This window comes from Aulonocara sp. 'chitande type north' Nkhata Bay, linkage group LG1, assembly GCF_057382095.1.
Source record: "Aulonocara sp. 'chitande type north' Nkhata Bay isolate Kocher_YH1m ecotype deep benthic linkage group LG1, A_spYH_male_GT1.1, whole genome shotgun sequence".
Lineage (NCBI taxonomy): Eukaryota > Metazoa > Chordata > Actinopteri > Cichliformes > Cichlidae > Aulonocara > Aulonocara sp. 'chitande type north' Nkhata Bay.
This window is the reverse complement of record NC_141344.1, coordinates 13,690,995-13,706,454: the sequence shown is the minus strand read 5'-3', so window position 1 is coordinate 13,706,454 and position 15,460 is coordinate 13,690,995. Positions and strand designations below refer to the sequence as shown.

Sequence of the window (15,460 nt, the reverse complement as noted above, 5' to 3'; positions counted from 1 at the left end):
TCAACAAAGCTGTTTTTTAAATATCTTGCTGCATTTTGTATAAGTTCATACTCAAGTTTAAAACAACAACTACACTAAAGCTATTCTGTTATACCTGTATGCAAAAAAAAAAATTTCATAGTTCAGCAATACTGATCAATCTAATAAACTTAAACCTACACCATCCTCCCTATTCTGGTATTTTAAAGAGTACTTAGCATAAATATTAAGCAACCTAACTAATAGGGTTCCAACTCCCAGCAACAACAAAAATAAATAAATAAAAAATAGGGAACCACCCCTCACGCTCCACCTCATGATGCTTAATCGACGTAATCAACCTTAATTTGATGCAGTGTGAAAAAAAATGCACAGAAATCAATTATTTTTCAAGAAATATTAAATAGATTCAACATCTTTCTTCAACAAAATTGCAGACTGCACAGATGGTACCTTCCCAAAGGAAAAAGTACTATAGCTTACTAGGGTATTTACAGTATGTATATATATATTAGACTTAATAGTCACTATATACAGTAATGGACTTCTATTCATTTTGCATCAAATTAAAACTTTGGGTGTCAGATAATTATTTATTAAAAGCTAGACATTTTAAATGAGAATAAGAAAGAAAAGTATGTCTTTGTGCCCCCTTTTCCCTGTTAATGCCCTATCGGCCCCCCTGGCTAAACTTTGCTAGATCCGCCCCTGCACAGTTACCAGCGTCAGCTACGTAGAAAAAGATCCTGGAGTAGAAAGTAATATTAAATAAATTCTAACAACAGCTTATCAAGCTTAAACGTGCTGCTGTTGTTTATCCGCTGGTTTCCTCTTTCTGGTGCAAAGTGGGCCAAAAGCAAACTAGAGACACTGACTCACAACAGAAAAGCCGATCAGCTGATCGTTAAGCAGTTTCATGATTGAAGTAGCAGCAAGAAGAGGCAGTCGTTTGTTAAGCTTAACGCAGGAATGCTTTACAAACATTCAGAGATGGACTTACACACTTGCTTTACTTCTCTCGGGATAACTTTGTCGGAGATGAAATGCCGGGTTGCTAGCGAAGCTCCAAATGCTATCCAGACCACCGACCGGTCCTGCATGCCACAGCCGCTCTATCACGTGATGCATACTGCTCCAATGTGCTAACGTTCTGAGGTGAGTTAGGCGTGTCGCAAGTTTTGTGAGCTGCTTTCGTGATATTTAATGGATCGGATTACATTTTTTATTTTTCTCCGATATCCGATCCAGTAATTTAGGTCAGTATCGGACCGATACGTACTATCGGATCGGTCCATCTCTAGTTTTTACATGTCAATAAATCACCTTATCGAGTTCCCCTTTGCCTAGGAAAATACAAAGGGTGGTTGTTGCACAGTACAGTATGCAGACGTACAGATAAACTCTTTTTCTTAAACACACACTCACCAGTCTCATATCCCCTGCAGCAATTAGCTATGACAGGTCAATTAACAGGCTTATTTATGAGCAGGGGATGCCTGCTAGTTGTGTTGTAATGATTCCAGATACTCTTTGTACGTGCATTGGGGAAATTGAATTCATGATGAATGTGGGCTGAAGGTCTTAGCTAGGGGCTGCATTTGCTCATCATTAACCATGCCTTTGCTACCCAATGTTTCTTTAACTATTAAAGGGGAAGCGAACACTAAACCCATGGGCAAAGTGTATGTTTTAAGGTTCTTCTGTAATACTGTATTGGCATGGTAGTTGACGTCAATGTTTTGAAGTGCAACACAGTTGTTAAATTGCAGTAAGGTAATCTCTTTACCCATGAAAACAAGCATCCACTCTTAGCACATAATGCACATACAACAGAACAAATCATACTTTTTTCAGAAGTAATATAAACGGTCACGTATTAAAACAATATGAAAGCTCTACCATTGAAACTGCGCAGCTCACTGAGGTTCATTTAAGTTGAGATCTCACTCTGAAGGCAATAGTATATGTTTCATACCATGGATGGGACATTTTGCAAACACTTGCAACTAGTCAGGGAATACACCTTTTTCCTTGCGACCAGTGGTTCCCAGGGGATCACTGACAGGTCCTTGGGTCTGTGTGACTTAGGCATAAGGTACTAACATCTGCTGGTTATCAACAGCAATTATACAGCCAAGAAAAAGACAAAAAGGAAACTGTGTGTAAGTGTTTGCAAACCAAGTAAAAGGTACTTTACAAAAAGGGTATGACAAGATGGAGTGAGTCAGGTGGGGATGTCTTTATTTCATCAATAAAGCCCCTAATGCAGCTTAATTATTCATCCACCCCATTTATACGTGACTTTGCAAAGGTAGATGAGGCAGGATGGATGAATAAGGAAGGATGCATGAACGATAGGGGTCGTCTCCTTGGCAACTGAGGGTTGCCTTGTACATGGCTGGTGTCTCTCTCTTTAAGGTGTACACTTTTTGTTCATATGCATGTACTGCTTGTCTGGTTCAGCACATGTCTTAGAGACTTTGTGCATTATGCCATTACTGTCTTTCAGATTTGTTGTTGCATATATATTTTTTCATATTATATTTGTATTTGTGTCCTTTTTTATGTATGACCCTAAAATATTTCAACTTTATTAAGAAATGGAAGGGTTCCCAATTACTCCTCACTGAGCTGTATTTTAGGATGATTGCACTAATTCTAATTTTTAATTCTTAACACTCAGCAAGAATATTTAAGAGTGCTCGGCAGCACAATCCTGACAAAAATACAAAGTACACGACATCAGTCAGTCTGTAATTCTGAAATTTTTCAGAACATTTTCTTTTTTCTGACTTATACAGTTTAATGCCTTTGCTGCCACAGTCTAATATCAGAAAACTCACTTGTACAAAACTTTTCGGGTATGATAAATATTGAGAAAATCCTATGGGCTATTTTAGCTTCGCTCCTTTAGCTAAAAACATATTTTTCTTTACCTTTACAACAACAGATATTCCAGTATTTCGGTGTGATCTATCTGTTCAGCTCATACATGCACACATACACACAAACCACTGCTGTGTAACAAATGGAGTTGTTTAATAATGTACAAAGCAAGCAGCCTTGATCCTACGAGCCAGCCAGAGGAGGTGAGCTGATAAACATACTCTTTCTCTCCGTCTCTCACTTTGCCTCATTTCTTACGACATTCTGTTATGTTCCAAGCTCCCCAAGGGCCTGATGAAATGAAATAAGAAGGGTGAACCCCATTTCTCCCTCTGCTCTATACCTGTCTGTCTTCCTTGAGTTACTCTTTTGAGCAGCCCATCCTCCTCCTCCTCCTCCATTCAGCTCCTATTACTGCTCTATCATTAACTGAGAATTACCAGCAGGCCAGTGTAAGGCCACAGGATCACTCTGAATTATTTGTTTCCTACATGGTTTAATTAATACATTATTTAATTAATATGTTTGGAGCATCTAAGAAGGACAACTTTTTAGATAATTTTGATAGATTAAAGTTGTGTTTGATCAAACTTTATTTCTTTCCCTGCCTTTCTTTCTTTCTTTTTATGTATATAAGTAATTAACACACAAGAAATGTCATCATTCAATTGCAAAATAATTGTAAATCTACAAACAATGGTGATCATCAAATGAAAATCCCCATTATTAGCCAGTTATCACATTAAACCCCCGAATCTGGCATTAAAACCCCTCAAAATGTTGAGATTACTATAGAAAAGCTATAAAAAAAAAAAATGGTTGATCAATAACTTTTGCTGTTGTCTTTGAAAAGACTTTTATACATATCATAAAGGTTTTAAATGCATGGCCCATCTCAGTGATTAGTCCTGCCTGCCACTACTCTCTGTTGCTGTGGGTTTTCAAGCTATCCTGTTTTCCACCCATCCTCTGTATGTGTCTTCTTCTTCCTCTTTGTATGTCTTTGGGGAGTGCTGGTATCCTCATAATCAATAGTAATGACTTGAGCTGTCTGCTCACGGTGGGAATTATGACACAATTGGTGTTGTTGTGTTGTACTGCATAGCTTCTTTTTTATACACTCAGTGGGTCTATTAAGCCCATTTTGCCTTTTGCTTTCAGTTCACTGCTTCAAAAACTCTTGATAGGAGGAGATGAGTGTTAAAGGGGGATGGTGTTTTCGCTACAAGGATGTAGCTAGATATTGCTGTGTCTTCACAAGGATATGATGCAAGGACCAGCAGCCTTTAGCAACTAAATAATATCTAGAAAGGATGGATTTTTAACGCTTATTTGCGGTTGAAAACAAATATGCTTTCTGGTACTGTCTAGGTGTGTTATAACCTCCACGCCTAAATGACTTAAGGCTAAGCAAATGTAGAAAAGATAGTAAATTTCCAGTTGATTTCTGTGTGATATTCAATACATTTTTATTTATTTATTAATAAAACCTTCCCACAGTTTTTAATGGGTATAAGACTGTCTGCAGTGCAAATGTTGGGGATTTAAAGATTAAAAATTACAGTTGGAGAATTTTCAGGCATCTTCTGCTGCACAGATTTTGGTGGTGCATGATAAAATGAATCCCCATTTTATGGGCCATTTTGTTAAAATGAAAAGAAAAACTTTATCTATTTATTTATTTAAAAATTTTGGACTCCTCCACCCCAAAAAAGGAAGAGAGAAAAAACAAGTATATAAATCATAGAAATGTTACGTAATTAGGGATTCATTGCACAAAGCTCAGAGAGAACTATAAGACTGTAAAATGTAAAGATGCGTACCACTGTGGTCATAAAGGTATATACACTGAACAAAAATATAAACGCAACACTTTTGTTTTTGCTCCCATTCCCCATGGGATGGACGTAGAGACCTAAAATTCATTCCAGATACACAATATAACCATCCCTCCCAAACAGTGGTCACAAATCAGTCCAAATGTGTGGTAGTGGGCACATCTGCTATATTGAGATAATCCATCCCACCTCACAGGTGTGCCACATCAGGATGCTGATCTGACATCATGAGTAGTGCACAGGTGTACCTCAGACTGCCCACAACAAAAGGCCACCCTGGAATGTGCAGTTTTGTCTCACAGCAAAATGCCACAGATGCCACAAGCAATGAGGAAGCGTGCAATTGGCATGCTGACAGCAGGAATGTCAACCAGATCTGTCGCCCGTGCATTGAATGTTCATTTCTCAACCATAAGCCGTCTCCACAGGCGTGTCAGAGAATATGGCAGCACATCCAACCGGCCTCACAACCGCAGACCTCGTGTAACCACACCAGCCCAGGACCTCCACATCCAGCAGGTTCACCTCCAAGATCGTCTGAGACCAGCCACCCAGACAGCTGCTGGAACAATTGGTTTGCACAACCAAACAATTTCTGCACAAACTGTCAGAAACCGTCGCAGGGACGCTCAACTGCATGCCCGTCGTCCTCATCGGGGTCTTGACCTGACTCCAGCTCTTCGCCGTAACAGACTTGTGTGGGAAAATGCTCACATTTGATGGCGTCTGGCACGTTGGAGAGGTGTGCGCTTCACGGATGAATCATGGTTCACATTGTTCAGGGCAGATGGCAGCTGAGAATGTCCCAGTTCTTGCATGGCCAGCATACTCACCGGACATGTCACCCATTGAGCATGTTCGGGATATGCTTGACCGGCGTATACGACAGCGTGTACCAGTTCCCACGAATATCCAACAACCTCGCACAGCCATTGAAGTGGAGTGGACCAACATTCCACAGGCCACAATTGACAATCTGATAGACTCCATGCGACGATGTGTTGCACTGCATGAGGCAAATGGTGGTCACACCAGATACTGACCGGTTCTGGGTCCCCAGATCCCCAATAGCGCAAAAAACTGCACATTCCAGGGTGGCCTTTTGTTGTGGGCAGTCTGAGGTACACCTGTGCACTACTCATGATGTCAGATCAGCATCCTGATGTGGCACACCTGTGAGGTGGGATGGATTATCTCAATATAGCAGATGTGCCCACTACCACACATTTGGACTGATTTGTGACCACTGTTTGGGAGGGATGGTTATATTGTGTATCTGGAATGAATTTTAGGTCTCTACGTCCATCCCATGGGGAATGGGAGCAAAAACAAAAGTGTTGCGTTTATATTTTTGTTCAGTGTAGGTTATCTGTGGTATTTAAATTATGCTTAATTAGTGGTAAGAGTATCAAAATGTGCCAAGAAGATATCTAAACACCATGACACCACTACCACTATCCTGAACCATTGATACCAGGCATGATAGAGCCATGCCCATTGTTTATGCTAAATTCTGATCCCAACCAAATGTTGCAGCAGAAGTCGAAACTCATCATACCAGACAGATTTTTTCCCAATTTCTGTTGTCCAATTTTAGTGAATGCAAATTGTAGTCTCAGTTTCCTATTCTTAGATGACAGGAGTGTGGTCTTCTGCTGCTCTAAACCCATCTGTTTAAAGGTTTGATATGTTGTGTGCTCAAAGATGTACTTCTCCATGGTGGCAACAAGTAGTTATTTGAGTTACTGTTGACTTCTTATCAGTGTGAAACAGTCTGGCCATTCTCCTCTGCTATCCACCTCTATCCAAGACAGTATTTTCACTCAGAACATTGCTGTTGACTGGATATTTTCTCTTTTTCGGATGATTGTCTATAAACCCTAGAGATATCTGCGCTGAAAATCCCAGCAGATCAGCACTTTCTAAAATACTCAGACCAGCCTGTCAGGCACCAGCAATCATGCCACTTTTAAAGTCACTTAAGTCACCTTTCTTCCCTATTGTGGTGCTTGGCTTAAACTTAAACATGCTGTGACCATACTTGCACACCTAAATGCATTGCCCCATGTTTATATATTTGCATTAATTAAGTCATATTAAGTCTAATATGAACTAACATGCAAGAATCTCAAGAATTTCTCTTCCAGCTTATATCAACATGAATGAAATGTAATACGGCCTCTATGTGCTGCACAAGATGTAATCAACTAATTCTTAAAACCAACTCTTAAAAATCTAAACCCATGTTCTGATTTTCAAAACAGGAAACCACGCTTCGTGTTTCTAAATCCTTTTGACTTTGGATGTATGCAGAGACAAAATTTGTGTTTCAAAGTGACCTAGGTTTCAAATTCAAGTAGCTTTGTTGGTGACGAAGGCTAATTCTCCATCTAAAGCTGAGCAGCCTAGACTTTGAATTCTTTCCCCAGGGTTAAAATATAAGGGAGTTATATGTTTTGTTGTTTTTTGACTACTGTGGCGGAGGTGTGGTCTCTGGCTCACTGCACCACCCCTCCACTGCAGCTGAGCCAGGGGCTAAAATGTAATTAGCCACCATCCGTGCTTTTTAGACTTGGAACACACTAGAGTATGAACCATGAATATATCTCTAATAAAATTACTTGTGTCTGGTAATAGCTATAATAGAATAGTCTAAGATGATAAATTCGTATTAATATCCATGCAAGTTTAAATTACTTACTTTCATTGTCAACGTGGGTTTCTACAAAGCAATCTGATGATATGGTTTGACTTTCCCTTCTTCTAGCATGTCTAAACAGTAGCTTGCTCTTTTAGCCACTATTAAATAGCCCATCGCTGAGTTGGTCAGTGCAGCAGTGGCTCTGTCTGTGACTATTGCTTTGAATGTAAATGTTAATTCTTTTTTCTCTGCCACCAAAGAATCCATTTATCCAAATTCAATAGAAAAACAAACAGTGGTAGCCTTTTGTGTCCATTATTTGTTATCTCAAATGTACCCTTTGAACAATATGATTTTCTAATTCGCTTGAATTCCCAGAGGTGGTTTTTGATGTGGATGTTATTGAGTTCCACGGAGTGCAGAAGTGACTGCGTATTGACGCATGTTTCATTTCTGCTTAGTGTTGAGAGCTGTCCATGGAGAACACAAACTCTCTAGTCGTGTGCACACCTCACTGACTGCATACCCAGGAAGTCTTTGAGGTGCTGCCACTCGGCTCTGCATTTCCTCTCTCTTTGTGCTCCATCCAACAAAAGTAATGATGTATTGAAAAACAGCTTTCCTTCCTGCCTCTCTACAACAGCCCGGGCTTGAGCCCAGCCTCTGGCTAGCATTAGTACAAGATTCTCATTGTAAACAGTGGCGAGCTAACTGATAAGGAAGTGTAAGATGTTACATTGTGTATGCTCTACAGGCTATGATTACTACTTTCCATATATATTAAAGTTGTAAAGTCAGGAAATTTGAAGCGGTACTTTAAGACCTTTAATGCTCTTTATCAGGGATCATAATATCCTTAGGAACAAATGTGTGTTGTTGTTTACTGTGGAACCTATGGCTTCTTACAACAGCTCAAAGATAAGCACAGTGGGTTAAGTGGCAATTGTAAATTGGCCACAGGTGGGAATTTTAGCTTTCAAAGTGTTGTGTCTTCAACCTATCCCTGTAATGGACTGCTGACCTATCTACCCGGCCTCCTGCCCAGTAATAGCAGCGATAGGCTTCAAACCTCCATGAACCGGCATACAGCAGGTGTACCTAATAGAGGGGTGTATGTTTTGTTATGATATCAGTATAACTGTGACCATCTCTCTTGCACTCTTTTACTTTCCCAAGCTTCCACTCTTCAGGTTACTTGTAAATAAATTCATCTTAATGAGGTTGTTTATTGAGACCAACTTGTATAGCAGAAATTACATGAACACATAAAATCAATGGAGTTGCAAAGAAGGCGGTAACGTGTTGTAGTAGTATTTGTGTCCCTACTTGCTCCTCTGTGGATTACCCAGAGGCCATCTGTGTTCCTAGCAGTGTTTGGTACCTGGGGGGCTTGTTGGAAACCAGGCCAACCCACATTTGTGTGCCTCACATTGCACTGGTATTTTAAAGCTCTCTCTCTCTCTTTCTCTCTCTCTCTCTCACACACACACATAGACACACATGTGCATGTAGTCTCTCTCTTTTTTACTCCCTCGCTCTCACAGCTGTGTCCCCTCTGGTATGTGGATAGCACATCAATGGGAACATTAAAGGTTACAAGGCGTGACAAAACGACACACTCACATCTTCAACCTGACACTTTACTGCACACCCTTTGATCCTGCACTCATGCACGCACACACATGCGCAAGTTTTCTATCTAACTCAAGATCCTTCACACCCACATGTTATGCAGTATAATAACAAGAACTGGAATACAGAAAATTTTACAGTTTTTCAAAAAAAAATGATGTCATGTTTTTTTCATGAAGGGTGCAGATTTATTTATTTATTTAAATATTCAGAAAATGTAAGACAGAAATATCAGCTTTATTATATATGACATGTATCTTTTATGATCACATTTTTTTGTCCCAGAATTTGATAACTGCATAATTTACAACAGCTCTCCAACTTGTCATTTCTGTATAACTCGGGTGATGCAAAAATGCAGGTCACCAAACACAACTACCAAGGTTTAGAAACTCTGAGAAGCACATTACTGTTGAGGCCCCCACAAAGTGCCCAGCAGTAATATTTAAATGTGAGACAATGTCGGTTCTCACATTTAAACTTGCTGGTCAGTTATGTCTCTGAGCCATATCCAAAAACTAAACATATAAAGTCATTATTTTGCAGTGACAGGATATTGTATACAGTATCCTGTCATATAAAACAATACAATATATTGTATTGTTTTATTCATGCTATTGTGTTTGATATCTTAGAGAAAAAAAACTTTGCTGGTCAGATTGTAATATGTAAATGAGACTGTTAATTAATAGTTTTGCACCTTTCTTTGTTAAGGCCAGTGTTAGTCATTTAGCTTCAGTTTTTCAATTATCATACTCTAGTCTCTAGTCTATAAAGATGTTAATTAAGTGTTTGTAAAGGTACAGTACATGTGTGCATATGTTAAAGAAATCACACTATGGCTGGCAAATATACAAAGAAAACTGGAATTAAAGGAAGAAAAACCATAAATAAAGCAAAATGTTTACGACAGTCAAGCAGCAAGGAAATTTCATTGTAGCATTTATAAATTAAAGGATCGTGGCCTTGTGGCGAATAAGCCTCTTCACTTGAAGACCACAGAATTTTCTTTACAGCCTATACGGAAGAAAATCTTTTTTGTATATGTGAGCAGACCTGTTAAAGCCATACAGCTTGTGCTGCTGGACTTGCTCCCTCGCCACCACGCAATCAGCGTAAAGGTTCTCCTAATTATTTTATTTGTTAATTCAAAGAGGATCTCTCATTCGGGGAATAAATTAGAAAGCAAATGGGGAATAAATGATAATGCTCTTGTACTTTCCTCCCCTTTGTGAATGAAATTGAATTGGCTCTGTGTGGAGAGAAGTAGAGAGAAAATATAAGAAAATGATTAGGGTACCTATGTACTCATGGTATACAATGAGAGTATGTGCAGTTTTTCTATCAAAATTACATTTGTATGCATAGAGACACCTGCTCCTCGCTCTGTTGTTTTGAAATAACTGGTGGATTATGTGGTGTACTCAAGGGTTAGTTAGCAGCTGGAGTAGAATATATTGGAGTATATAAGAAATATATAAGTATATATGAGGCCAAATTGTGCAAGAGCGGATCTAACTTATGCTAAGTAAAGAAGAAAACTACTCTAAAGTTTAAGTTGTTATTACGAGGTTACAAGTGTTATTATCTGCCCACTAAAGTTAACTTGCTGTTAGATACTAACAGGACTCATAGATTAAAACACAATAGCAGAATGCCTCAAAACTAAGATCATGTTAACAGTGTGTTTGCACTGCCATTGTATATGTTTTGTTTTGAGCACATGTGGGGTTAGGTCACTCTTTTCTTCTTGCTGGGTCAGAATCAGGTTAATTGGACCCACCCTTGCTCTGGCTCGATATATTTACACACAAATTGATAGCAAGCCTGCTCAGTTGATACTTTAACCGCAGCATGTTGCTGTTAACAGATGGAGTTTTTAAAGTGAACCCATTCATGCATGCCTCCCCTCCATGCTTGCACCTGCTCGCTTGTTAACCTGTAGGTATACAGACATACTATGCAAGTAGAGTGTATGCAGTTTTTTTTATTTTCATTAGTATTGCATTCCTTTCTATAGTAACACCTGCTCCGTTCTCACTTTTTTGAATAAATTGAGGGTTAAATACCTTGCTAAAGGGCTGCTAGATGCTGAAGTTTAAAAAAAAGTTATTGCTGTATACTTCAGCCCATGTAGGAATTTTCACATGGAGCTGTTTTCTGTTGAAAAAAAAATTAAAACAGAATGAGGCATTGGAATTGCAGAAACACTCAAATATTATTACAAAGCAACAACTCTGACTATTGTTTTCAGAATTAAAATTATCAAGCACTGGGGTCTGCAGTAAAAGTCAATAACAACTGCAGTCAAGAGAGTTACTTTTGTTGTTATTTTGGAGAAACAAAGTTTTCTTGTTTATTTGCTTTTCCCTCCTCAGAAGCTAGACAGAATACACTTGGTTTTTGATTAGCTGGGTGCGCTGGGCTTTTGGTGCCTTGGTACACCACAGTAATTAGGCTGTCAGTCAAAACCAGATGGCTGGTGGCTAAAATGGGGGAAGTGTTCAGAAGAGTCTCCTGCTTAGTTTTCTTGTTGTGGGTCCAGAAATGATGTTAGGACAGTGGTTCTTAACCTTGTTGGAGGTACCGAACCCCACCAGTTTCATATCCACATTCACCGAACCCCTCTTTAGTGAATTTTTTTAATTTTTTTTTTCAAATTCAAGACATAGATATGTTTTTTACTGGTGCACAAAATGAGCCGTGCATGAACATCACCTTGTTCAAAGAACAAAACCAACACAATGCATGAACTTACAACAAATTACATACCTGCAAATCAGTGTGACTTCTGCTGTTGCCTTTGAGAGACCAGTTCAGATATGCGTGGCTTCACCTTGGCAAGTCTGTGTCATTTTCAAAGAAAAGTCTGTTCCTTTTCTTCATTTTTATATCCAGCATTGTCGAAAAGGATTGCTCGCAAAGATATGTTGTAACAAATGGTATAAAAAAAATCCAGAGCTTTCTTAGCAATAATTGGATACTTGTCCATTTGTCGACACCAAAACGTTGAGAGCGTTGTTGTTCTGAATAGTTGCTGTTGAACCTGGCTCTGCTGAATTTCAATGATTCCGTCAAGGTATTCATCATTGACATCTGCTGTCTCAACAGCAAACGTGAACGGCTGTCTCACCCATGCTGGATATGACTCTCTTGTAGGGAAATATCTGTCGAGAGACTTTGCAAGCTCATCTAAGTGCGTTGCAATTGTTTGCTTCAGTTCCGTGGATACAGAAATATCTCCGATTCCAGACACATCTTCGATCTTACTTACAAAGTTGTCCAGAAGGGGGAAGTTTGCGAAGTTGTTGTTCTCTGTTCGTCATTTCCATAACGTTAGCTTTTTTTGATAAGCCTTCAGCTGTCCTTCCGCTTCTATGATATTGACTCCACCACCCTGCATCTGCTGATTGAGATGATTGAGAGCTGCGAATATATCAGCCATGTACGCTAAAATGAGAATGAACTCAGGATTTTGAAGCAATCTGCATGACAGTGTTGGTGCTCTTGCAAAAACAGGGCTAATTCCACATGCATGGCAAAAACACGATTCAGCACCTGTCCCCGGGATTACCACCGAACATTAGAATGGTACAGAAGTACCTCAAATTCAGAGCCCATTTCTTTACACAGCTCACTGAAGATGCGGTGCCTCAGAGCACTATTTCGCACATAGTTCACACATTCCACCACAGTTTTTAACACTTCTGCCATTTTTGGAGGCAAGGGTTTTGTTGCCAATGCATGCCTGTGCAAAATACAATGAGTCACAATGATGTGTGGTGCATCAGCTTTTACTAGCGCACCAAAACCAGAGTTTCTTCCCAGCATGACTGGAGCTCCGTCCGCCTCTGTCAGTGCACCCCAGAGTGGCTGTGGCTACAATGTAGCTTGCCATCACCAGTGTGTGAATGTGTGTATGAATGGGTGGATGACTGGATATGTAAAGCGCTTTGGGGTCCTTAGGGACTAGTAAAGCGCTATATAAATACAGGCCATTTACCATTTACCATATACAAACTGCAGAAACCATGTCCCGTGAAAGATTGTTGTCTCTGAAGAAGTCATCCACAAGCTTCTTCACATCGGCTGCTTTAGTTGTTGTTGTAAGAGGCTTACAAAATAAAAAATCTTCTTTAATCATGTCATCTTTCACATAGCGCACGAAAACAAGCTGGCTTAGATTAGCAACGTCTGTGCTCTCATCGAGTTGAAGGCTGAATTTTGCCGGGCTTGAAATCAGATCGGCGACTACTTGAGCCAAGATGTCTTTACTCATGTCTTCTATTCTGTCGCTGACGGTGTCATTTGAAAGAGGAATTTGGGATAATTTACCTTCGGCCACTGTTCCGAGTATCAGATTTGCCATCTTTAACGCAGCTGGTTTCACAAGTGTTTCACCAATGGTGTATGGCTTGCCCTGCTTTGCGATCAGATAAGCAACTTCATACGATGGTGTGAGGATCGGTTTGTTAACGGGTACAAATCCAAGAGCAGGCAGAGTGGGCCTTTCATTGAATCTGGCTCTCTTCGCCTTGAATTCAGTAAGTGTTGTGTTCTTGTATTCCCCATCTCTATGCAGCTTCAAGAAGTGTTCCTTTAGTTTTGCCGGTGCGAGACTGGAGTTGCTCAACTTGGCGTTGCAAATCATGCAGATAGGACGCTCACTCCCATCACGTTCTGTAGGGGGCGTGTCATCACAAATTTACACGATAATTCGGGTGTGTCTGGACCTCTGCGACCTCTGTGGTGGAGGCTCTGCCGAACCCCTGAGACCGACTCACCAAACTCCTAGGGTTCGATCGAACTCAGGTTAAGAACCACTGTGTTAGGATATGACTGCAGCTTGTAAATTCCTGAGATGGGAGAATAAACTAGCATGTTGCTATCTGTAATAGATGTTTCCATGTCTTTATTTAATTAAAGTATTCATATTTTCTATAATTATTAATTATATGGTTGTTGTTGTTATTATTGTTATTATTGCTCAACTTCAGATACAGAAAGTAGGTTCTTTAGAGTAATTAAATTAGTTTTGCATTTTAATTTTAAATTCATTTTTACAAAATTTAAGACGTTTTAACGGAGTATCCAGTCCTGTGAAAAACTAAGTATACTTTTACTGCCTTTATAGGTATTAAGAAGTAGCAGGTGCTGATAATAAGTAAGCATCACCTTAATAAATTTTGGCAGATTTGGCTGGTTTGCCATTCACTTCAAACCTGGAAATGCTCAGAGAATGATCAAAAACCAAAGAATGATATCTCAGTGTGTGAAAAGTTAAGTTTAATGACACAATTAGAAAAAGAAGAGCAATTATGGCTTATTTGGAAGGGTTGCTAAGATTGCTCTCTAAAAAGGACATAGCTTAGGTTTTAAAAAGACTTCTAGTTCAGTGTCCTTTGGAGAAATGAGATCAAAGTTGATATATTTTAGCATAACACCACATTTGGCAAATACCAAACACAGCACATGAGCACAAACACTTAACACCTATGGGGATGGTGATTTGGGCGTGTTTTACAGCCACACAAATAACCCCTGTATGCCAAATCATTCTGGAATCAAATATGAGGCCCTTCATCCCAACAGCTAAAGGCTGGCCCGTAATGAGTCATGCAAAGAACAATGATCCTAAAGAGAGCCGAGAGAGCTGTGTATCAACAATGCTTGAAAACCTAAATGAAGTGAAGCTACACCGTAAATACGAGCGGGCTATTCCTCCACTTCCACCACAACAATATGAGACACTGATAAAGACATAAGGAAGCAACTACTTATTTTTTAGTAAAGGTTGTTTTGCAAGCAACATCATGGAGTGTACAAACTTTTGTGTACAAAGTGTACAAAATTCTGGCAAAATTCCTCAGTGGCCATTCTGTGAACTTTTGCTGTGTTTTTGTATATATTTCTCTGGACATACTCAGCTAGCATTCATCTGTTGATGTTTCTTTTCTAAACAGATTGTGTTTGAAGGAATTCGAGGCTCGGGTTTTGAGGGGGATATTGCCATTGACGACGTGTCTATCACCAGAGGAGAATGCAAGCAACAAAACACTGTAGCCAACGCAGGTAAGACAGGTAAGATATTTTGTGATTTTTGTGTAGAAATATACTTAATAAACAAAGAAGCACACAAAAGCAACTTTTGGAATTTGTGGTTGGGTCATCTTCATACGTTCAGAGAAACTCCAAATAAGACAGGCAATGCCATTCTATTAAAAAAATGTATAGCTTTGATATTATTTTCAGCAGAAATACATAAAAATCAACGACTTACTAAGAAAATGAATTATCAAACTAAATTCACCTGAGCTGGATTAAGTTAAAATGAAAATAAACTAAGGCAATAGAGAATTTAATTGCTATAGAAACCATATTTTTAGAGCTGTCACGATATGAGAACTAAAAGTCTTCTGTAGTGTATGGGAGGTGTTGGAATATAGAGCACAGAGAAAATATTGTCTTTGTGTGGGATGTATAG

The 15,460-nt window shown here is 39.3% G+C and overlaps 1 protein-coding gene across 2 annotated transcripts in view; it reads left to right on the top strand.

Moving 5' to 3' along the window:
- The window catches only part of mdga1 (MAM domain containing glycosylphosphatidylinositol anchor 1), a 194,631-nt gene that overhangs the window by 167,484 nt on the left and 11,687 nt on the right, over positions 1-15,460 (top strand). The window contains exon 17 of one of the 2 annotated variants that reach the window (XM_086278667.1): positions 14,940-15,048. In XM_086278667.1, coding sequence (XP_086134793.1) covers positions 14,940-15,048 — 109 coding nt within the window. Of the gene's footprint in view, positions 1-14,939; positions 15,058-15,460 lie in introns of both variants that reach the window. The other variant, XM_086278585.1, reaches the window with a different exon arrangement.